The 24171-nt window shown below is 56.2% G+C and overlaps 1 protein-coding gene across 2 annotated transcripts in view; it reads right to left on the bottom strand.

The window, feature by feature from the left end:
- The window catches only part of TTYH2 (tweety family member 2), a 41450-nt gene that overhangs the window by 8290 nt on the left and 8989 nt on the right, over window positions 1–24171 (bottom strand). Inside the window, exons 3-11 of one of the 2 annotated variants that reach the window (XR_011422833.1) lie at window positions 18691–18802; window positions 13162–13382; window positions 8344–8439; window positions 7734–7806; window positions 3378–3447; window positions 3035–3090; window positions 2429–2521; window positions 2116–2208; window positions 400–1193 (exon numbers count right to left, since the gene is read on the bottom strand). Coding sequence is in view for 1 of the 2 variants with exons in the window: in XM_023652108.2 (XP_023507876.2) it covers window positions 400–542; window positions 2116–2208; window positions 2429–2521; window positions 3035–3090; window positions 3378–3447; window positions 7734–7806; window positions 8344–8439; window positions 13162–13382; window positions 18691–18802 (957 nt within the window). In the remaining variant the exon portion in view is untranslated. The remainder of the gene's footprint in view (window positions 1–399; window positions 1194–2115; window positions 2209–2428; window positions 2522–3034; window positions 3091–3377; window positions 3448–7733; window positions 7807–8343; window positions 8440–13161; window positions 13383–18690; window positions 18803–24171) is intronic. The other variant, XM_023652108.2, reaches the window with a different exon arrangement.

The raw sequence follows: 24171 nt of genomic DNA on the forward strand, positions 1-24171 counted from the left end.
CTACCTGAGACTGCACCTTCCCTGACAACAACGCTACAATCCATCCTTCCTGGCATTCCAGGACACCCCTCCCAGCACCGGAAGCTCTCCTCGTCATCTCACACCACAAAGTCCTGTGGAGAAAGAGAGGACAAGCAAGGGATGCCAGGATGTGGCATCAGGGCTGTCACCATCCTCAGCCCCGCTCTTGCCCTGGGCCCCCCCAAAGCTCTTGTTGGGGTCCTGACTGTCTAGACTCTCAGTGAAGCTTCTGAAGAAATCCAGCCAGCCAGCTGGGGCTGAATGCCTGGGCCCCCTGCTGCCCTTGTCCGTTCCAGGTTATCAGCTCTCGGCTCAGTCACAGAGCAGAGCCCTCTACGTGCTCCCCCAGGCAGCTCCCCCGCCCACCAGGCAGCCCACCTGGTGGTAAGGTGCTTCCAGGCCCGCGGCCCTGCGCAGATCACAGTGGAGAAGGCCAGGGCGGCCAGGAGGGAGAAGAGGCCGAGATAGAGCAAGCCCTCGATGCCGTCATAGCAGATGCCAGTGAGGGCGTCCAGGTAGTCCTGGAGGAGGAGGGACGCACAGCTGGGGGGGAGTGGGGACACAGCCTGGGGTCTGAGCTTGTCTCTAGAAGGCCCTCCCCCAGCCTGGACCTGGGATCTCCTTTCCTTCCTCATCCTGAGCACCTTGTACAGCCATTAAAGGTCCACGCTCCAGGGCCCAACACAATGGGGTATTTGGGTTCACTCTACAAGCATTTGCTAAACATCTTCTGTATGTCAGGCACAGGAGGGTCGGTCCTGAATAAGACAGACAAGGCTGCGGGGCCGGGGAGCCAGAAGATGGGGGGCATTTAATCTGAGGCCAGGATGGCAAGAAGGAGCAGAGTGCGCCTTGAGCAGGTGAGGCAAAGGGAACAAATTGGCATGTTCGGGCAAGAGGAAAAAGGCCAGCAGGAGACAGGGTTGGGTGGTGCCAGGTCACGCTGGGCCTTGCAGGGCAGGTGAGGAGTTTGCGTTTCATCATAAGGTGACAGGAAGACATTGGAGGGTCTGGGGACAGAAGGGATGTGATCCAATGAGTTTTTTAAAAAGACTGCTCTGCCTGCTTATACGAAACGTCACGGGTGGTAAGGGGGCGAGAGAAAGGGAGGGAAGGTGAGGAGGCACGGCTGTCACCAGGGGAGCAGGATGGTGCTTGGACCGTGGCGGAAGCTGTGGAGGGAGAGAGAAGAGGATGGATGCAGGATACGTCTGCGAGTATAGTTGCCAAGGCTTGCTGAGGGATTGGATGTGGAGGGGGAGAGCGAGGACACAAGGGCGAGTCCCATGTTCTCAGCTCTGAAGTCAGATTGCCAGGGTCCAAACCCAAGCCCTTGACTGGCCAGCTCTGGAATTTTCAGTAAGCTACTTTATAGCTCCATGGATCTATACATATACACATCTATCTATCTATCTATATTTATCCACACGCATATACAGTTTCCTCATCTACAAGATCTCCCACGAAATAACATGTATTTCATAGTATAGTGTGAAGACTAAATGACATACGGGGTATAACGTGCACAGATCAAGGCTGAGCACAGATCCCAGGACTCACTCAACGGCAGCCATGACCATTATCAGGACCATTCGCTCTAAACCACATGGGATGTGAAGCTGTCCACACACTGGCTTACTGCTTTGGGGGAGGGGAGCTCACATACTCCCAGTGTGTTCCCTGCATTAGGGTCTGATGGTTCAAATTCCTGGAAACATGACCCTGGCAATGAGATTGGGATGTGTACATGCAACCTGGGGAGACGGAGGGGTTGACCAGATGGCCAGGAGTCGGAACAATGGGGAACAGCCTCCTCATCTAGCTCAGGGTCCCCCAGTGTTCTAGAGGCAACCTGGTCCCATCCTCCCACCCCTGCCCCTGGGATCTTTCACTGAGTCTCCCCATCTCAGCTACTGGAGAGAATCAAGGAGCCAGGTACCTCTCCCACCTTCCCCTGTCCAGCTTCTGCCCCGTTCCCCCGGCCTGAAGGGGCTCGAGGCAGTCACTCTCCTAGCCTCTACTGGCTTCTCTCTGGGACAACGTGGCCACTGGGGTTCCCCCAACCCCCGATCGCCCCCAGGGCCACCCCAGCACCTTGTGCAGCCCTCGGCAATCCAACATGGCCGTCAGCTGGTGAAGGCTGGACTCTGATGAGTTCAGCAGGAGCTGGATTCCGAGCAGATCTTTCTGGAAGCAGGAAGAAAGAAACAGGCAAACATGTGGACAGACAGAGAGGCACAGAATGAGTGGAGGGGGGAGGGCTTGTGGACAAAGCCACAAACAGTGGCTTTTGCAAAGAGGCCTGGCGGGCGTGGGTGGGGGAAAGCTCTGCACAGCCTGGCTGTCCGAAGCTCTGGCCCTGGGGCGCCCCCTCTTCTAGCACAGACGCTGCAGCAGACAGCCTTACCTCTGCCGTGGGGAAGAGAGGCACCGCAAACTGCAGCAGTCCCACGACCTGGATCTGCATGGTGGTCAGCGAGCGCTGGAAGATGGTCAGGGCCTGGGCCAGGAGAGACCGCAGCCCTGCTGCGAGGGTCTATTTCCCAGGAGCCCCCACAGCCCCGAGGGCCTGTTCCCCTGCAGCCCCTCCCCTTGGCTGTGGCTGCAGTCACACCCGTTATCATGGCCCTTCCTGCTTGCAGGAAGTCTTCCCTCATCCCTCAGGCTTCTCGAGAGTCCTCTTGCTTCTTGCTACTCAGTGTGGTCCTCAGGCCAGCAGCATTGGCCTTGCCTGGGCGCTTGTGAGAAATGCAGAATCTTGGGCCCCACCCCAGACCTCCTGCGCAGCATCTGCATGTTAACCAGCTCCCTGGGGGACAGGCATACACGTTGGCGTGTGAGAAACACTGATCTAGAAGATGCTAAGAGCACTGGCCCTTCAGAGGACCACAGAGAAGCAAAGAGCACCCAGCCACCTTCAGCTTACTGGTCAGTGCTGGGGCTTGGGGTCAGTGGGAGCAAGCTGACCCAGGGGGCTGGGGGCAGGGTGAAGGCTGGGCTGGCTGGGCTGTACCTGCTGGAAGGGGCTGCTTAGGCTCTGACTGCAATACAGGTAGTAATGGGTCACCTCTGCAAGGCAAAGACACTGGCATCAGGCAGGAGCTCACAAGTGACCAGGACGCGATCCATCCTCAGGGGCCAAGCCAGTCCCCAACCTCCCAAAGGAACTGGCTTCTAAGAAATGGCCCAGAGGTCCCGCTGGACCTGAAGTGTAGGTGAGGGTATGAGAAGTGCTGGGGAGGGATTGGATGACTCTGGGGCTGAAAGAGGTTAAGCAGAGGCACAGACTGGCTGGCCACGGGCTTGGCCTGAGCAGCCAGAGCGGCTCTGACAGCAGAGGCCGGAGAGCTCATTACCTGTGCGGATCTGACCCTCCGTGATGTTCAGGATGAAGGTGTCAGGAGCCACGCAGAAGTCACTGGTGGCCTGAACCAGGGAAAGAGGAGAGGGGTGGAGGGAAGTCACGATACCAGGGCCCTGGGAGGAGCCAGACGCCCTCGACCCCAGCCACTTGGACCCCTTAGCTCAGTCCCGGGTGGGCAAGAAGAGTCAGGAGCCAGCCTCCCTGGATTCGAGTCCTGGCTCTGCAACTTTGGCCAAGTGACTTATCCTCTGTGTGTCAGTTGCCTCTGCTATAACATGGGGAGAAAAACGCTATCCATCTTATGAATTAATCAATGTACAGCACTCAGAAAGGCGATGGGCAAAGAGCAGGCACCAGGTCCTATTTCTCATCTCTGAATGCCTCTTCTGGGATGACCTCCGGGCCGGGAGCCTGGGCCAGGGGGAGCCGCAGGGCGTGGCTCGCAGACTGATGCACACCATGGCCTCCTCTGCTCACCTCTACTTGATTTTACCTGCTATTTGTCTTGCTGTTATCACGTCCCACACGCTCTGAGGGTGTAACTCTATGAAGCCTCCCCCAGACTCTCTTTCTAAAGAATTATGTTGGTGCTGAATCCATCTTTGAGCCTTTGGGTGCAGGTCCTGCTCATGATAAGATGGGGGACCAGGAAGAGCAGGGGGCTGGGAGTAGAGGACCCGGGCCCCGGGCTCTGCCACTGACCAGCTGGGGGACCTGGACCCTGCAGCATGGCCTGGCTGGGTGACCACCAAGGGCCCACGGGGCTGAGTGGGAGCAGGTCCAGGCCCTGGAAGAGACGGCAGCCAGGATGCCATGCTCAGAGCCAGGCCCTCCCCAGATCCGGCGGGCAGGTGCAGTGGGACGCTGGGTAAGGGGGGGCCTCCACCTTTCAGAGCAGCCGGGGTAAGCTCTGGTCCTCTGGCCCACTCCTCGGGGCTGCCCCTGCTCCAGTGCACGCTCCCGAACAGAGGACCCCTCCCCATGGCCCTGAACTGCCAGGGCCCTGTCCTCCTACAGGAGTGGGTGCCTCAGGGGTCCCCAGCGGAACTTCACTCACTCATTCATTGAGTTGATAAATATTTACTGAGCACTTACGAGGTGCCATGCACTGTTCTAGGCACAGGATACAGTGGCAAGCTGTGCTGTGGCACTTATGGTCTAGAAAACATGTGTGTGTATGCGTGGGGGACTGGGGAATAAAATGCCCCTCTAGATACAGAGCTACCACAGAGCCGTTTCCGCACAGGCACACGCTCATACATACACACACACTCACACGACCACATGCTCAGGACCCTGGGAGAATTGCTCTGTACACAGACCACTAACACACATCATCAGCCAGACTGGTCTATTGCTATAAATCAGAGCCACGACACCAGGGGGCCTGGGGGTACGATCACCTCCCTCACTGGAGTGGCAGGGTGGGGAGGCCAGGCCCTGGTGGGGGATGGGGAGGCCTGCGGGAAAATAAAGAGCGAGGCCGCCATCTTGGTCTGGGTCACCCCCAGAAGTTTGGGATCCAAAGAGGGTCAGGAGGCCCCCATCAGAGGCCCCACCAGGGATGTGGCCTCCCACCCTCTCCTTCCCCCTCAGGCCAGCCCTGCTCTTCAGTTCCTGCACTGAGGATTCAACTTTCTTCTCAATGAAGACAAGGGCCTGTATGTGCATGTGCACCCCCGTGTGCATGACTCATGCAACGGGGGTGAGGATGAGGGGGAGGGAGGGGACACTGAGCACAGCTGGGGCAGGTGGAGAAGCCGCCCAGAGCCCAGACCACTGAGAGCAGAGGTGATGGTCCCTCACCTAATGATAATAAATGTGGGGTACAACAATGATGGCTACTGTTTATGCAACATTTACCACAGGCCTCCCACGGATTAACCAACTCACCTCATCCCACCAACAACCCAGTGAGGGAGGGCTATTATTCTCCCCATTGTACACACGAGGAAACTGAGGCCTGCAGAACCTCAGTAACTTTCCCAGGGGTCCACTCCTGGGCAAGGGAGCGGGTGGGGGGGTGGAATGTGGCCCAAGACAGGAGGTTCAGAGGCCACGCTCCTGCTCCCCTACCCAACTCAGTGAGGTGGGCCTGCCATCCCTCAGTGGCTGGACTCACAGGGAGCCCTCAGCTCTGCTCCGTCTATGGTGCTCTGCGGCCACAGCACTGGATAACCCTTCCCTCCCCGCTCTCCCAAACCTACTGTCGCCTCCTTCTTGGGCGTCTTCTCTCCCCTCTGCCCTGAACCCCTCGCCCTCTGCCTTACGCTCCTGACCACTGGTGGTGTGTGGGGGGCGGTCAAGCAGGGAGGCAGCGGCCAGGGTCACAGAAGGCTCAGAGCGGGGCCCACAGCCCAGAGCTCAGCTCCCCGCATTCCCATTCGGAGCAGATTCTCAGGGGCAGGGCTCCTTCCTCATGGAGGTCCTTTTAGGGGGGACAGGGGAGGTGGGGGGAGGGCCTGCAGGGTCAGTCCTCTGGCCCCACAGCTCTCAAAAAAAACAAAAAAAATCAGGCCTTGGAGAGCAGGGCAGCGAGGCCACACAGAAGCTGCCCACAATAGCCTTCGCCGGCACCTCTCTCCCCTCCCGGCTCCTCCTCACTCCGCTTCCTATTAAAATGCAGCAGCGTCTCTGGCCCCATCAAAGGCCCCTTCACACTCTGGCTCTCACACAAGGGCCTGACTGAGCAGAGCAGGGAATGGCCTTTCTCTGCAGCTCCCTCGCATTCCAGGGCACCCAGCTGGGAGACTAAAGCGCCTCCGGTTTCCTTGAGCAGAGGCCTGGGGAGAGGGAGAGGCCCCCACTGGGAAGGAGCTGTCTCCCAAAGGGCCGCTCCCGGTGGCAAGCTGGAAGCCTCCCCTGCTTCCAGAAGGCAGAGGCCGCCTGGGGCAGGCTGGCCAGGAGAGCTTGCCATGTGCGAGTTTCTATGTGCTTTCACTTGTCCCCAGAGGAGGGGCTGTCAGCCAGACAGCTGTGCGTGCTGCTCCGGCCAGCAGCCACTCCCCTGGACTATGTACAGCACTCCGGGCTCCTGATGACATCAGGATGCTTTGGAGCATGACCTGGGCCCTCCGACCCTCCCCTTCTGTGTTTCTGGAGGGGCCCCAGGCTCATACTTGTCCAGTTCTCTCTCCTGCCCAAATTGGACACTGCATGGTACAAGGGGAGGAAAGAAAAGAGGAGATGCCCACCTCCTCTCCCTTCCGGAGGGGCCCTGCCAAAAGCTGCTACGATCCAAGCAGCACCAGGGGCCAATCATTCTGTGGGCATCATGGAAGCAAACTGCCCAAGGCCAGAGCTACAGGCCGCCAGCCCCCAAGGCGCCCGGCAAGGCATGAGTTTGGGTAGAGGGCTTCCAGTACGAGCCTCATTCTTCTATCCCCAGGTAGCGAGGACAGCACAGATGCAGGTCACAAAGTTAGTCTGTGTGCTTGAATCAGCTCGGGGTTCCTTGCAATCCCTCGTAAATCCTGTCCCCTCTACGACATACACACACACACAGAACATGCACCTCCACCGTATTGACTCACATGGGGCTGCAATGATGTGCCTACACGTCTTTCTCCAGCAGGCTGTGGCTGCGTCAGGAGCAAACATCATGTCCCCCTGGTTTTTGCATCCCTAGGCACCGGGCACCATTGTTAAGTGCCAGAGTCAAACGTCAGCTGAATGAATGAATGACTTGTGCACACAGTTTAACTTGAGTGTTAGGTCTATTAAAGAGAAAACTCCTTCAGAGGAAGCTCCCCTGACCTTGTACTTTTTTGCTTTTGTTTTTTTTTTTTAAACATTTGGAGGCACCACATCCAGAAACATACACCATTGTGTTTAGACTGTGTGTGAGTCCAAGGACAATGGGACGGAAGGCAAGCTAAAGGCCACATTCCACATTGCCAGTGCTCTGGGAAGCTGGCCAAGGAGGCTGCTTCTGAAGCCGGAGGGCTCCTCCAGCCTGAGGTCCAGACCCTGCCCATCCCCCCCAGATCTGGTCAGTTCTTCACACCCAAAGAGAAGTCACTTGGTCATCTGTGCACGTCCTAACAAGCAGGGGCTGGGGATGGGTGGGGAAAGGGATTGGGCATCAGGCGTCCTATCTTGGCTCTGTCCCTAAATACCTTGTGATCATGGGCAACTATCTCTGGGCCCGTGTCCCCATCTGCAGGGCGAGTGGGCTGGTACAGATAACCCAAGCCCCTTCAGTTCTGAGATTCTGGGATCAGATCAGGAACCGAGACCGGAAGCTGGTCCTGCCCTGGGGACTCTGGATAGCACACATCAGCCTACCAGCAGACAGTTGGTCCTGGTCAGTGCCCCCACTACCCCTACACTGCACCCCCCAACTCACCACTGCTGTAGCGGTGTCAGCAGCCAGGGACGTCCAGCTGAGGAGCAGGGCCAGCAACCCACAGCACAGCATCCTAGGAGAGAGGCAGCCACCAGTGGGATCCAGGCAAAGGCTGGCAGGCAGAGGATGCTGTGATGGCTGGCACCCCACCAACCTTGAGCGCCCTTCCTCTCAGCCTCCTGCAGTGGCCTGAAGGCAGCCTCAGTCCCTGCCCTGACATCGGCCATTCTGACTGCTGGGAGAAGGGTGGAACCCACTGCCTAGAGCCAGGTCCTGGGCTGTGAGGGCGCCGGCTAAGGAGGAGGTGCTGGTTAGAATGCAAGAGGCCATAACGCTCGGCCGCATTTCTTCAGCTGCTCAACAGTCGGGCCCAGGAGGGAGGGGACACCTAGAGCAAAGCCCTGTCCTTGCTTGGTGTCCAGATGGCAAGTTGGTGGTTGCTGTCCCCCCTTAGCCGGGTGCTGAAGAGGGGGTGGAAGGCGGCTTCAGGCTGTTGATCCCACCACATCCTCCAAGCCTGACCGGGCCCTCGTCTCTCTCTGCCGGTGGCACTGTCACCCAACATGCTTGCCCAGTTCTTTGTCCCAGGCCCCTAAGCAGGCCTACTCACAAGGCCAGGAGACACCTGGAGCGCTTGGCCAGCCCCAGGCAGGCGATGAAGCAGAGGACCAGGTCCAGGATGAAGAGGAGGAGGTAGGAGAGCCACCTGGAAGGAGGGGAAGGACGGTCAGGGGGAGCAGGGCAGAACTCCGCATCTGGGGTCTACCCGGGGGTCTGAACAGCGACCCCCAGGCTCTCTAGACCCTTCGTTAGAGCAAACTGCCCAGAGCCAGCAGCTAAGCAGACTAGATGTGGGTGCAACCCTGCCCTGGACAGGAAGAACCCAGTGTGCACGGGTGCACAGGCTCTTCAGGGGCCCGGGGGCTGCACCCTTTTTTCATCCTGGACAAAGGAGTCAGCTGCCGGGCTCCTGGCTGGGTGTCTAAACCAGTGCCATCTGCTAGAACTTTCTGCAGTGATGGGAACATTCTATCTCTGCGCTCTCCACTCCATCTGTCACTTCCTATGTGGCGACAAAGAACTTGAAATGTGGCCTGTGCAAATGAGGCAATGGCTTTCTAACTTTATTTAATTCGGATTAGTCTAAATTTCAATAGCCACATGTGGCTGATGGCTACACAGTGGACGCAGCAGGTCTGTGTTCTCTCTCTCTGCAGCCTTCTCCCGCGGGCATCTCTTTAAACCCTGGTTCCCACTGCTTCTAGAACTCTCACACAGCCTCAGAGCAGGCAAGCCCTGACATTTATAGCCACAGATCTAAGAGAGCCCCTAGGACGCCCACTGCTTTGATGAACGGTAGGCCTGGCCCCCTGCCCCTGGCCTCCTCTGGCCCTCCTGGCTGTCTGGAACCCCCCACTGTGGACGTCTAGGTTCGTTTCCACCAACTTCTGTGCCAGGCGCTGAGCTTAGGGCGAAGGATGTGCAGGAGTGGGCTCGGTCCCCAGACCATCAGGAGCTGGAGGTGGGGCAGGGACCCCCAGGTCAGGACATCCTGGGGCACCTCCAGGCCTCCTGGACCCTCACTCCTCTGGCATCTTTGTCCCCCCGGCCTGAGCGGATGGGAAAAGGCTGTCACACACCAGCTGGAGACCTTGGCTGGTTGCTTCACCCCTCTGAGCCTCAGTTTCCAAACCTGTAAAGGAAGCCGGAACCCTCCTCGCACAGGGCAGGCTGAGGATTAAGTGCTCGCCAAATGCAAAGGGTCCCAGGAGAGGCAGGGAGGGATTCCCAAGGCCCCATTTCCTCCGTCTCCAAAGCACCAACTCAAGAACCTGGAGCGCCTGAAGCCCAGGGCGCGGAGAAGATCCCAAGCAGAGCGCCCTCGTGCCTCCCCTTCCAAACAGGACCCCAAGGCGGTCCTCACAGCTCAGTGCCAGCCTCACCTGGCAGCCGCCCCACTTGCCCTGCGCTGGGGGACGGGTCTAGCAGTGGGGGCTGGTGGACAGAGGAGGCCGGGCGCAGGGAGGAGGGACTTCTCCTAGTCCCCAAAGAGGATAGTCTTATAATCATTATTTCTTTCGTAAGAAAGAATGTAAGAGCCAAATAAATTCGTTGACTTCCTCCTCTCCAGCAATGGTTTTCCGCTTCACGGACACCTTAAGGAGGGTAAGTTCGAGTTTGGAGGGTGGGAGGGGTGTGGGGTGGGGCTGGAAGAAAGTGACACAGAGGCTCCAAGGGGGAGGGAGCACGCTGGAGGCCCCCTGGCAGCCAAGTGAGGTTCTTTCCGCCTTTGTGAATGGAGGTTTAATGCCCCAAAAGGGGCCTTACTAAACCCTCAGACTCCCTGCATAGGGTGGGGGCCGGCTGCCCTGGGGGGTCCGAGGAATGGAGCTGGGGGCTCTGGGAAAGTGCAGAGCCCGCCCGCCACTAGGATGAGGCCAGCAAGGAGCCAGTTTTCTTAGAATCAGAGTCAGAGCTGGAAGGAAGCCTGGGGACCATCGAGTATTAGGATCCATTCTACAGACTGGAAAACCAAGGCCCGTGGGAAGAAAGCCTGGCCCACGAACTCCAGGTTCTCCCCCATCTTTGAGCCTTCCTACAAGAGACAAAGCCAGCCACCAGGCACCTCTCAGAATCCCGGTTTCCTGTTTCAAGCCTAAAGGTTCTTGTTACCTCGCTCCCCTCCTCTCTACACGTTGGCAGGAAATCAAGCTACGATTGCTTCTCACTCACTCCCCAGATGGCTGCTCTGTATCCACGCCTCATGTTGTAAGGGGTTCCTGGAAACAGCTCTGCGAGGCAGATGTGTTTTCCCGGAGGACCCCGGCCATGACCCGGCGATGGATTTCTAACCAAGAACTTGGCTCTCGCAAGAGCCTCTCCAGGCCTTCCTCCCACCCATAGCTCCTCCCATATCTGCCTCCACTGATGTGCTCAGTGACATCGCTGACAAGCTTCTCAACGAGGGTAGTTGTCTGGCTTTTTATTGCCTCCAGTACTTAGCTAGGCCTTGTATAAAAACGCTGAAAAATATTTCTTCTTGCTTAGTTGGGTGGCTATGCTCTAGAGCTATCCAGGAAGCAAAGATGGGGAGGCTGTCCAGAGCAGACCAAGGCTGGTTGGCTCAATGACAAAGGCTTGTCGTAGGGCAGCTCAGGTGAGACGGGTGAACACCACCAGAAGAGGAGGGCAAGGGACAGAACATCACAATCCTCAGGAGCCACAGGTGCCATCCCTGGACTAGACCTTTTCTGCCTCGACCTGAACAAGGGGTGGTAGTTGGGGATGGGGGTCCTAAACGACCCCCTCAATCACGCACACTGAAATAGCTGCTGCAGTTGTCACCACCGTTCCCCCACTTTAATGAAACCACCTTAAAAATAAGCCCTCCTGATATATACATTCTGACATTTCATCATCATCGTTATCAAAATGCCCACATTAGGCCCTTAAGTGTGGCCCACAGTAGGCCCATTAGGCCCAATACAATCCTATGCTAGGTCTGCTCAGTGATAATGGCAGGGTCAAAATGGACCCCCACTTTCTACCTCCTCTGACCACCCCATGGCAAAAAGATTTCAAAGGCTCAGGCAATGAGTGGCCCTCATGTCACAGGACTAATCGATGTCACTGGCTTGGGTCACAGGTCACAGCCAGTCCTTAGAGCTGGCAATTTCTTTCTCTCACTTGGGAGAAAGGCACTTTTGCAAGTGAGCATCCATCTGGTGGGAAGTTGACCAAGGTCCCTTTCAATCCAGAGCATCTGTGACATCTGGCAATGCAGGGGCTGGACGGGCTGGGAAGGGGAGGGACCTCATGAGCCTCCCCTCGTCAGGGCCCTGCCATCTCCTACCCCAAGGAAGGGGAGAGCCAAGGATGGGGAAGTCTCTGGCCAGAGGCCACCAGGAGCATTTTCTCTAGACTCAGTATTAGTTCATTTTCTCATAAAGAGGAAATGAATCCATAAAACCAGAGTAGACTGCACAATAGTGGCTAAAGGCTCTGACCTTTGCCAATGGCTTGAAGAGGAAGCAACAAATTAGGGGGCAGGAGGGTCCAAAGAGCTGATACCTGTGCTTCAGGACACATGTGTTCACCCCACCCTAGTGCCTCCTCCGTGCTGGGTGCTGGGCCCTGGGTGCACAATGACACACACTTCATGAGTTCCTATCGCCCGTCAGCTGGGAGGTACCCAAAGCCGCGGCTGCTGCCTCCCTCCTTGGCTCAACCCAGAGTGACCTTCATTAGACCTTGAACATGGAGGAAGGACAGTCGGTCCCTGGTCAGCTGACCTGTGTCCAGAGCCTTCACCTGGGATGGGGTTTGGGGAATGGGGAGGCAGGAGAGAGTGAAGCTGGGTACCTGAGGGTTACTGTAAATATTCAACAAGAACATAGCTACCCTTGACCTTGTTCCCAACACAGACACAAATGAAAAGAAGTTAAATCTTATTAATTTGCTGTTTTCTTGTTTAACCTGAGGGGTGACTCAAGGGCCACAAGGATTTATGAGCTTGTTTTGTAGAAGAAAAAGGATGCCTTCAAGGAAGTTATGATCGCCAGAGAACCAGCCCCCAGCTGCCATTGATGCCCAGAAGTCTGAATGCCCAAGGACTTATCTGGAGTGAAAGAAACACAGACTTCCCCTTTGTTTCTCCAAAACTCCTCCTCCCAAGCCCCTTAGCTCTGTAAAGACCCACTGCTTTCTTCTTTGTTAAGGCGGATTTGAGAGAACCTATCCTTCCGCCTTCTCATCTTGGCCAGTTCGAATAAACCTTTCTCCATCTCCAAGCACCATGTCTCAGAGATGGGCTTACTGTGCCGGGGCACAGTAACTTGAACTTGAGATTAAGAGGTCTGGTATCAGAAGTAAACAGAACTCCAGAGGTTAGATGACATTAGCATGAGTTTGCATATCTGACTAGGGCCAAGGTGGGGCAGTACCCCATGGCCCCCATCATTCCAGCTCGACATAAGTGAGGCTGGGGGCATCTCTGGGCTTGCTAAGAAGTTGCCATCAGGCGAGGCTCTGTGCAAAGAAGCCACTGTCTCCCCACTCTCCTGCACCCTGTGGCCCATAACCCCTGGCAAGCGAGGAACCCATAAACGCTTGTACTTCACCAAGCACCAGTCACGGAGAATGCTGGTCCCGGAGAAGGCCCATGCTGTGTGCTGGGAGGCCAGGTCCAGCCTCCGGTGCTGGGATGTTGGCACATCACTGCCCTTCTCTGGGCCTCGTGCCTGCCTGTATAAGGAGGCTGTTCTGTGTGCCCCCCACTCAGCCCCTACAAGCTCTCATGTTCTCTAATTTCAGTTAATGGCTTATTAAGACCTCGGTGGCACTTCCCCACCCAGACCCTAAGACGCAGGCTTGGATGAAGAAGCTGGTGCAGCCCCAGCGCCTCTCCCTCTGCCCTCACGGCCCTCACCTGTAGTACTCCACGTAGCCAGTCTGGTCGGACAGCTTGGTCAGCTCGGCCGTGACCTCTCCCCACTCGGGAAACCCTGAGAGCTGGCCGAGGATGTTGCCCGCCATCTGCTGCATGAACTTCAGTGTCTGGATGTAATCGCCCCGGGCGGCAAAGATCTCACTGAGCCGGGCCAGGTGCTGCTCTAGTTCCACCTTCATCTTCTGGGTGGTTCCCGACACCTGGGGAGGAGAGTTGTGAGTCTGGCCCTCAGCTGGGAGGAAGGCAGTGAGGTAAATCCCCTGACTCTGACTCTGGAGGGCAAGGTCTGCAAGGAGCAGAAGACGGCTGCTCGGGGGGCCGGGCCGGTGGTGTAGCGGTTAAGTTTGCGCACTCCGCTTCGGCGGCCTGGGGTTCACCGGTTCGGATCCCGGGTGCGGACCTATGCACCACTTATCAAGCTGTGCTGTGGCAGGCATCCCACATATAAAATAGAGGAAGATGGGCACGGATGTTAGGTCAGGACCAATCTTCACCAAAAAAAAAGAAGGGCAGTCTCCATGGTCGAGTGGTTAAGTTTGCGTGCTCCGCTGCAGCGGCCCAGGGTTCAGATCCTGGGCGCGGACATGGCACCACTCGTCAGGCTACTTTGAGGCGGTGTCCCACATCCCACAACTAGACGGACATGCAACTAAGATACACAACAGTGTACAGGGGGGGTTGGGGGAGATAAAGCAGAAAAAAAAAAAAAAGACGACAGCTGCTCGGGCTAGAATGAATGCACCATGTCTGCTGCCCCAGCCCTGAAGAGCTCACGAGGCTGCCGCCCAGAGGGAGGGTGGAAGACAGGCCCCACTCCCCACCCAGCCCTCATGTCCCTCCATCCAGGGGGCAGGCCCCCATCAGGGCCTTAACCAGGGCCTTAGCTCCAAGATCCAACGCCTTACTACAAAGAGAGACCCAGATGGGGAAACAAGAGAATCCATTTTTGTTCCTTGTAGATTCTCTTAAAACTTTAAACACTCTGGATTATGAATTCTTTTCCAGAGTGAGGAATAAAATGTTGAAACCGAACTGTTCCTCTGTTGCTACCTGACCTTTTTGTTCCCACACTGGGGTTTCTAAATGCCTCCCAAGAGAAAGGCTTTGCTGTCCTGAACCGGAGCGAAGGCAGAACAATGGAACTTTGAAATAACAGACAGACCCGATCCTGCCTGCGAGGAGCCTGCACATGTGACGGGAGCAGGAAATCGGCGCCTTCTGGGTGCGCTCATGCTCTCCCTGGACGTCTGTCCTGCCAGGTGGATGGACAGGCTTCTGTCCCTTGGCTGGGCCTTAAGGGCCTGGAGTTGAGTGGACCCCGAAGGAAGCAACTTTCTATTCAAAGGTAGAGAAGGAAGGACGATGGCAGTGACTCTCCTTGGCTTTCAAACAAGGAGCACCAGTAGAGCTCATATCGGAAACGTGCTTCCGAACAGCCCAGATGCGGGGTTCCGGCAGGGTCCAGGGACCCCAAGCACGTCCCTCTGAAGGCGAAGCCGGCTCTGAGCCTACGTGCTGGCGGTGAGGGGAAGAAGGGCTTTGTTGTTCTGATGCTGTCACGTTAAACCAACGCGCACGGCTGGCTGGAGGGGGGAGTGTGTGCTAATCCTCCTCTGGGCAGCCTGCAGCTCCCACAGGGCTAGAAGGAAGATAAAAATGACACAGAACAAGGGCCAAACCTTCCCACAGCCAGACTTCCCTGCCTCGGGGACCTGACGGCAACTCTGTGGCCTTTCACATGTGCACTATACTGCGAGTTCCTGGTTCCAGAAGAGAGAATGGCCCTCTTTGTTCCAGTTTCTGGCTTGTTCCTGGTGCTTACGAGCTGGTTAAGCACTATGAGACACCACTGTGCAGAGATGGTCTACACCCTACAGATTCGGCAGCTTGTAGTTTCCCACGGGGGGTGGGGTTGGGGGGAGAACGGGTGACATGTAGAAGTCAATTCAGTAACTAAACATTGCCCTAATAAACTTCCCTTTTCAGTTCCCTAAGATCAACGTACAAGTGCTTTGTCGCCAGCGACCCAAAAGGCTCTATTATTAAATGCTAACATTAGGAGCAAACTCTGTTCCACGTGATATTTTCATATTCCTCTATCAGAATAAGCAACTTTAGCGCAAAGGCTGTTGAAAATGATCTGTGACTTTTTCTCTGTAAGACCACTTTTCCTCCTTCCATAGCTCTACATTTTTAACTTCTCTATTTCTTAAATCCCTCCTTGAAAAAAACCAAAAGCCAGTAAACATCTGCCGGGCCCTCTTTCCTCCTGATGTCTTCCCATAGCAAACAATACAAAACAAAAAAATAAAAATCACAATGTTGACCTACTTACAGCCCCATTTCCCGCTCCACCCCCAGGCCTTTGAGGTTCTGTACCCAGAGCTCCCCTCAGGGAGACAGAGACAGGACGCTCCAGAGAGGGAACAAGGCTCAGGGCTCGCTCTGTGCACAAGAGGGACAGCTCAGCTCCCCAGGCTGGGGTGGGGTGAGGGGCGCGCTGGCAGGTGGAGGAAGCTGTCATCCCGAGGATGAGGCCTGGGTTCTCCAGGTGTGGTTTCTGCACCAGCAGCATCAGCACATCAGCTGGGAACTCATTAGAAATGCAAATTCTCAGCCCAGCCCAGACAGACAGGATCAGAAACTCAGGGCTGGGGCCCAGGACTCCAGCTTATCAAGCCCTCCAGGGGATTCTGATGCAAGTTCAGGTTTGAAAACCTCTGGGTGGGAGGAGGCTCCTTAACTTAATGAGGAGGGTTTTCTAAAGGGCAGGCCCACCAGGAGACCAAGGGGTGGAGCCCCCGCAGGTTGTGGGGGAGGGCCCCCGGCTCGGATCCTTGAAGGGAAGGGCTAAGCCCAGAACACCTGGGTTCCAGCTCTTGCTCTGAAACGGACTAGCTTCCAACCCTGGGCCAGGAACAACCTCCCTGGGCCCCAGCTTCTTCACCCAAACGCTGCCCCATAGGCCTGCTGCCGGCTCAGATGAGAGTCGGGATGAGCCATGCTGGCCCCTGGAATGCGGGCCTTAAACCCGTGTCGGTTGAACTCTCAGGGGCTGTAGGGCCCCAGGCCCTAATTTTAAGCTGAGACTCTGAGGGGTTAGAGGTGTGCCTGGTCCCCTGTGTGAGTCAGTGGGGCCCAGATGGGGCGCACTGGTTGCAGAGAAAGGACTCAACCGGCACTCCCAAATAACCCTTTCTGATCCCCCAGACCGGAGCGTGCAGCTGAGCCAGACCCCTGCCCAGCCTGCCTGAGCCTTGAGCTGCGGTACCTCCAACCAAGGCCTAAGCTTCCCTCAGGGTGGGGTGCAGGCGTGGGGCTTCTGGTCCAGGAAAGGGGAACCTGGGAGGTCCACCTTGCTCTGGCCCAGGTCTGACCTGTTCCCACCCTCCCCCTCATCTAAGCCTCCTCTCTCCTTCGTGGTGATTATAGTAATATATATAATTATAGTGATTATAATAATAGCACTCATTATCATGGTCAACCCCATTTGGAGGGTACTTTGTAGATTACCAGGCACTTTCACGGCCATTATCTCATCTAACATCATTTATCTAATATGAGGTCTTCACCTTCGGATCCGGGGAGCCCTCGGGACTGGAAGTGTTGGGTGCCCACCCTCAGGCTCAAACCAGCCCCCTCCACCCAGAGAAAGCAACCTGTGCCTGGGCCCCAGGGGCCCCCAGGCCTCACCCAGAGGCAGGAGGTGGTCATCGTTGGGAGCAATCGGCTCCCAGCTGGCTGGACCATCACGAGCTCCTGTCCTCACTTTTCAGAAATGGTGGAGAGAGGACCAGGGGCTGACGTCCAGAGACACAAGAATCTTCCCCTGGGGACCACGGGGGACTTGAGAGATGTGGGGCTCGCTGCGAAATGTCCAAACCTGGCCCTCAGCCCCCGGGTGGGTGAACACAACCTGGGCACTCGTTCCCAGCTCATCTCCCTGCACAACCCTCACCCCGTGGGACAGGGACTTGAAGAACGGAAATCTTCCATCAGGACAGCTCTGGCACTCTCTTCCTCAGCTCCCGGGAGAGACAAGGGCCATTCCCTATAATGGTCACAAGTCAGCCAGTGAAGGTCTTGGCTCTGGGGCTGCCCCGGCAGGGGATTCTTTCAGGGCTGAGTTCCTCCTCTGGGGGTTCTGGTGCTGTGGGGGGAGGAGGCGGCCGAGGCAGAGCCTGGAGGGCGGTGCTGTGGAGCCCCTCCCACCAGCGCAGGGTGGGGCGGGTATCACACCCAGGCCTCCAGGCTGGTCAGGCTGTGGTCAGTCCCCCAAGGCTGCCCTTGGGTTCCCCATCCCAGCCGCCCCACCCTCACCCTGCAGAATTGCCTCAGCCCGGCGTCCAGACAGCTCAGTCCCCATGGACGGGTGCCAGCGGACCCAGGGGTGGACAGATGAGCTCCGCAGGACAGCTGGGCCCCTGGCCTGGACCCTGACCCTCAGCTCCCCAGGAGGGCTGAGGCCAGAGCCTCCTCCCCAGCCATCCCGGGCGCTGATGAGCAGCACAGCTGTCTCTTTAAGGTGAGCCCCTCCTGAGGGGCCAGCTGAGGGATTAAGGCCTTAGAAGAGCTTAAGGGAGAAGGAGGGGCAATGAGGTCAAATCCTCTTCCAGAATCCTCTTCCAGCGAGAGCCAGGGCAATGTCCACACGCTCCGGTTGGGGTTGGACTGTGGTTGAGGCTGCCTGACACAAATGGGCTATTTGCTGAGGTCACCCCTTTGCTGGGGACCTGGCCCAGAGGGGATTGGAAACGGTGTGGATGTCCAAGGACTGGTTTCCCTGAGAGCCACCCTGGGGCCCGGCTCCTTAGGGCACCAGAGCTGCCTGGAAAATCAGCCCCAAGACCGGGTGCTACAGGGAAGACGACACGCACTCAGGGGCCAAGGCTGCCCAACCCCCGGGCCTCTCAGCCTCTCACTCAGGCCACAGGCTCAGCAGAGCAGCCCTTTCCTGCCCTAAAAGGCTCACATCTCCTTTGTCCGGCCCAAGACAGTCCTTCGCCCCGAGCCCCCACGGGGGGTCACGGTACCCAGAAGCCAGAGCCCAGAGGACCCCTCGCTGGGTTTCGGGCAGAGCCTCACCACTCCACGGGGTGCTTCACTTGGTTTTGAATAGTTTTCCCCCTTGACATGTCCTGGACCCCATAATACTCTATACGCAGCACTGAGAGTGAACATGAAAACACTGTAGGGCTGGTCTTCCGTGGGCAGGGTCTCCTTGGACAAACAGGAAAGTGTTCAGCTCTCCTGGAGACGATCCCACGGTCACCCTCGTGCCCCCAGGACCTATCAGCCTTTCTCCTTTGGTCCTCGCCCCATCCCGGCCACCCCTCCCAGCCAGGGGAGCAGAAATTGCCTGTTTGCTCCTGGCGGGACCAACTAAAGCACAAAGTGGGGTCCAGACTCCCCTGGAGCCGAGCTGCTGGGATCTGACTGGGGCCCTTGTTCTGACCACAGTGACCTCACGGGCTGCCCCCGGCCCGGCCAGCTGCCTGTAAGTCTTACCAGGGTATCGATCCCAGAGAAGGTGTGGTTCGCGTTGTCCAAGGAGTAGATCAGCTGGTACACCCCATCGTTGGTCTCGCTGTTTCCATAGAAACCAACACCCACCGCAGCACTACAGGCAAGACCCAAATAAAGTTAGAGGTGACACCCAGAGGAGAATGTTTTTCTTTCTTTTATATGCTATTTTTAGAGCAGTTTTAGATTCACAGCAAAATTGAGCAGAGGTACAGGGATTTCCCATATATTCCCTGCCTCCCCTACCAACATGCCCCACCATCAACATCCCCTACCATCAGCATCCCCCACCATCAGCATCCCTCACAATCAGTGTACCTACACTGACACGTGGTTCCACCCAGAGTCCATTATTTACAATAGGGTTCACTCTTATATTAGGTTTCACTTTTGGTGTTGTACATTCTATGGGTTTGGACAAATGTATAACGACATGTACCCATTCCTATAGCATCTTACAGAATACAGTCATATGGGGACACACTGAGAAATGAGTCAGGCAATTCTGTCTTTGTGTGAACATGATACAGTGTACTTACACAAACCTAGATGGCATGGCCTACTACACACCTAATCCAATGGGCATGGCACTAGTCTTATGGGACCATCACCGTATATGTGGTCTGACATTGACTGAAAGCTTGTTGACTGAAACGTCATTATGCAGCACATGGCTGTAGTCCTAAAATTCCCATGCTCCACCTCTTCATCCTTCTCTTCCCGCCACCCCCGGATCTCTTTACTGTCTCCATAGTTTTGCCTTTTCCAGAACGTCATATAGTTGGAATCATACGCTATGTAACCTTTTCAGATCGGCTTCTTTCACTTAGTGATATGCATTTAAGACTCCTCCAGGGGGCCAGCCCGGTGGCGCAGCGGTTAAGTGCGCACGTTCCGCTTTGGTGGCCCTGGGTTCACCAGTTCGGATCCCGGGTGAAGACATGGCACCACTTGACAAGCCATGCTGTGGCAGGCATCCCACATATAAAGTAGAGGAAGATGGGCATGGATGTTAGCTCAGGGCCAGTCTTCCCCAGCAAAAAGAGGAGGATTGGCAGCAGTTAGCTCAGGGATAATCTTCCTCAAAAAAAAAAAAAAAAAGCCCCCCATGTCCTTTCAGTCTTGCTAGCTCATTTCTCTTCAGCACTGAATAATATTCCACTGTCTGGATGGACCGCAGTCTGTTTATCCATTCACCCACTCAAGGGCATCTCGGTTGCTTCCAGGTTTTGGCCATAATCAATGAAGCTGCTGTAAACATCTACAGAGAGCAGGTTTTCACTTTAGCTGAGGAACTCATTCCTGGGAGTAAGGATGACGTCTAAAGCTCTGGCAGGTGCAGGGGCTCGGGAGTGAAGGCTCAGGGCCAGCCTGTCCCCAGCCTGGCTGACTAACTCCAGGGCACGTTTCATTTAGGCAGCAGGAAAACACGCCCGTGCTCCATCCCATGGCTCTGAATGGTGGAAGATTGCTGGCCTGGCCCTAGCGACTCTGAAGCAGTAGGTCTGGGTGGGACCCAGGAACCTGTTCCCCGGGTCACTGACAGAGGTGGGCCTGGTGACCACTGAGGTCTCATGAAACCACACTGTCTCTCTGGAAACCCCCAGGAGTCGGGGATGCCCCCTCTTCTCTCTCCTTCCCCATGGCACCATGAGGCAGCCTGTCCTACTGAAAACTGCCAGCTTATAGAAAGTGCCTTCTTACATTGAGCCAAGCCTACCTCCTTGAACCACTCACCCACTGGTTCTTGGCTGTCCTCTGGGGCAGCCCAGAATGAGCCTCCAATTCTACAAGACAGCCCGTCAGACATCTGAATGGGGCTCCGCGTCACCCTTTCTCTCCTGCTCCCCAAGTCAGACATGTGTCCTCCCGCCCTCGTCTCCATCATTGCCGTCCTCTAGGTTCAACTCTCTCTAACTGGGCAACGCTGCTCTTAAACGTGGCCTCGGAGTGAAGCACCCAGGTCCAGGTGTCCATCAGCTCCAAGAGCAGGGGGCTAACACCCTGGGTGCCCCCTCCCCACCACTGACCTCGTGGTCTACCTACACCCCTGGATTTCTTCATAGTGACTGCCACCAAGCCCAGTCTCTCCTCCCTCCTATATGCTGCATCGATTTTTGTTTGTTTTAACCAAAAGCAGAACTCCATCCCTGCGAAATTTCATCTAGTTGGTTTTAGTCCAACATTCCAGCCCGAACAAATCATCTCCATTCTGGCCTCTGTCATCTATCACACTTGATCCGATCCACTCCACTGGGGGTCATCTGAAGATTCTTTAAGCAACCTCCTGAGTTTTCATCCAAAACGCTAATTTAGGGGGGGAAAGATGAATGCACACATGCATACACTTAGACCTTTTCTTCTTTCTTTAACCAGGACAGGGCCGAGGATGGAATCCCCCGGGAGACTGTTACTCTTGACATCTAAGTCAGTGTTTCTCAGGAAGTGGTCCACGGACCGCAGCACAGAATCACCTGGAGTGCCTGTTCAAAGTGTAGTTAAGGGGCGCCCACCCCGGGCCCACCGAGTCAGTATGGTCCTGGAACAAGCACTTTAAAACAAGCTCCCCACATGCTTCATGTGCCTAATACACACGAGCTGCAGTTAGGTGATCCGGTGTGTGAATCAGGATTCTTTGGATTCAACCAGGATTGTTCAACCTTTGATTCCATTTAACCGCACCACCGTCCCGTCCGTCTCTCTCCACCGCATCCACACGGAGACTGTGAGGCCTTGATGAAAGCCCAGCTGAAACAGTCATATGTTAGACATATTCTCTTTCCATCATCTTCCCTTTGGTAACTTTATTTTAAAAAGAGATTTTATTATGCTCTGAAAAATACCTTTGTCTGCTCCTCATGTTTCTAACCTTCTCTTCTAGTTATGTGTGTCATGATCTAGAGTTTTCTGGGGATTCAGCATCCTTTCAGGCCTCCCTTTCCCTGTTTTTGAGAACGGGGCATTCTAGTTCTGTGCCTTCTCCTAGTCTGTGGACCTATCGGAGATGCCCAGCAGGGGTTGTGCAATTGCACACCGTCTTCCAAGGCCAGAAACTGCCTGGCTGTTTAAAGAGGGTCCCTCAGCCCCCTCCTGGTGTCAGTGGTCCTGCCTGGGCCCTACCCACCATTCTGCTTGAGGGGAAAAACAGAATAAACGAGTTGGTGGTTCTGCCCTCTCTCTGGTGGGACAACACCACTACATTTCCCACATGTAAGATCACCGTCCCCAAATAGAGGAGCACGGGATCTCTTCTCACACCCCATCTCCTTTTTGGGGACCCCCTGATCGTAGTTTCTTCTATGGATTACCTCCTTCTTCTCTGACCCTTGTTATCAGAGCCCTATTCTCCCCCCTAGTCCCCCGCCTCACCTCCCATCCTCCACCTCTGCTTTTTCTACTCCTTCCCTGCCTCCCCCCCCCCCCCCCCCCCCCCCCCCCCCCCCCCCCCCCCCCCCCCCCCGCTCACTCCGCCCTGGCTCCAACTGAGCACAACTCCAGCAGAGCTGATTGCTGCCTTCCACGTCACCGACCCAAGGTCATCTTCCAGCCCCGCCTCCTCTGAGGCGTGCTGCCCCGTGGCCCTGCGCCATTGTGGCTTTCCTCATCCTTCCTGGCTCCCCCTTGCTCCCCGAGGCTTGGTCCTGGGCCCTCTTCCCTTCCCACTCTGCACCCCTCCTTTACCAGATTGCACCTGCATCCATGGCCTCTGTGCTGTCCACTTTCATGACCCTGAATTTCTAAGTCCAGCCTTGACTTTCCATGGGTGCCCTCACCATCGTCACTTGGATGCTTCAAAGGCACCTTAAGCCCAACCCACGTGGTCCCCGCCGTGGCCTTCTGCCTCTCTCTGGTTCTCTGCCAGCGCGTTGCATCTCAGCGGACAGCATCACATCACCCGTCCAGCTGTTTAAGCCAGGACCCTCCTCCCTCACCCCCCCATCCAGCTCACCACCAAATGCAGGCCCTTGTCCCCTGTCCAAGTGCGAGGCCCATGGCTCTTGGCCTGGGCCACCTGAGAGCCCACCCTCTGCCCTGTGGTCAGTGCGACAATCTCATCACTGGACCTGTCCTGGGCCTGTTTGCCCTTTAATCTGTTTCTTCCCATCCCTCACTCTGCTCTCCACCATGGAGGGCTGACCCCCTCAGACTGAATTTCTCAGGCTCCCCTGCCAGTTGGCATCTGGTGGGTTTGACCAGTGGGGGCACTGGCAGGAGACTGGAGGCGGAGGAGGGGGAAGCCAGGGTACTTGTCCCCCTCCCTCTGCAGCAGCTGCTGTGTTTGCCATGTGGCTCCGGCCCGCTGCGGTTCCTGCTCCCGTGGGGACACCGCCTCTCCTTCTGTCCCTCTGGCCTGCAGGTGGTTGTGGCTCCTGCTGCTGTTAATCTCGGAGTCTCTCTCCGCCCCTTCTGGCCCCCGAGCTCTTCCATCACCCGGGCCACCACTTCTTCATGTTCTGAACACTCCGTGGTCTGGTTTCTGGTTAGACCTGACTTATGAGGTCCCCCTGCCTCCTCGCCAACCCCCTGCTTACAGTGGCTCCCACTGCTCTTAAATAAACACCTAAATCCCTGACAGAGCCTGGAAGCTCCTGTGTGGTTTGGGTCCCGTCTGCCTTTCTTGTGTCTTCTCACACTATCACCCATGCCCTCTGTCTTCCACTGCATTTACCGCTGATCCTGCCACCCCTGCAGCCCCCCACCCCAGTCCCCTCATCCACCCTCTCTGCTTGGGGCGCGCTGGATTCTCTCAGTTCCTTAAACATGCCGTGCCCCCTCCTGCCACAGGGCCTTTGCACACACTCCTCTTCCCTCTGTGGGGACGTATCTCCTCCCACCTTACCCCTACCTGTGCCTAGTTAATGCCTCATCCTATGATCTTGGTGCCTTTGTGACGCCAACTCGGGTAGGCCACCCGACTCTGCCTATTCCTTTCCTCCAAACCCCCTCCTCAGTTTACAATTATTCCAATCAAACAAGTGCAAGATTCTCTGCCTCCCTAGTCCACCAAGAGCTGCAAGAAGGCAGAATTGATGCCTGCTTTTTTTTTTTTACCACTGGCTCGCTCTTGCCTGGCACAAGGAACATGTAGAATTTTGTAGACTGAGTCATGCCACATGCACCTTGTGTTCTGAGTTTTCTTTAACTGGCAGGTGATTATTACTTATTGGAATTGACCCTCCAAAGTCATCCTTACTGTTCCAAAGTATTCTTCTTTGTAGAGACTTTGTAGTGTTTCAAAAAAATCTGCGATCACACGAGAGGGCTCCCTGGGTGGCAAGTACCACCGAGCTCCTGTCTGCGGGGAGTCATACTCTTTGAACTCCCGACCCGGGCTGTGCTCTCTCCTTTAAGTTCATGATTGAAGCCCCTTCCACGTGCTTAGGGCTTTGTCTTCCCTGCAGCGCTGCTCCGGTTCTTGCCCATCTTTTGCCTTTGACAGCCTCATGCTGCAGGCATGACGGGATC

This window comes from Equus caballus, chromosome 11 (assembly GCF_041296265.1).
Source record: "Equus caballus isolate H_3958 breed thoroughbred chromosome 11, TB-T2T, whole genome shotgun sequence".
NCBI classification, from domain to species: Eukaryota; Metazoa; Chordata; class Mammalia; order Perissodactyla; family Equidae; genus Equus; species Equus caballus.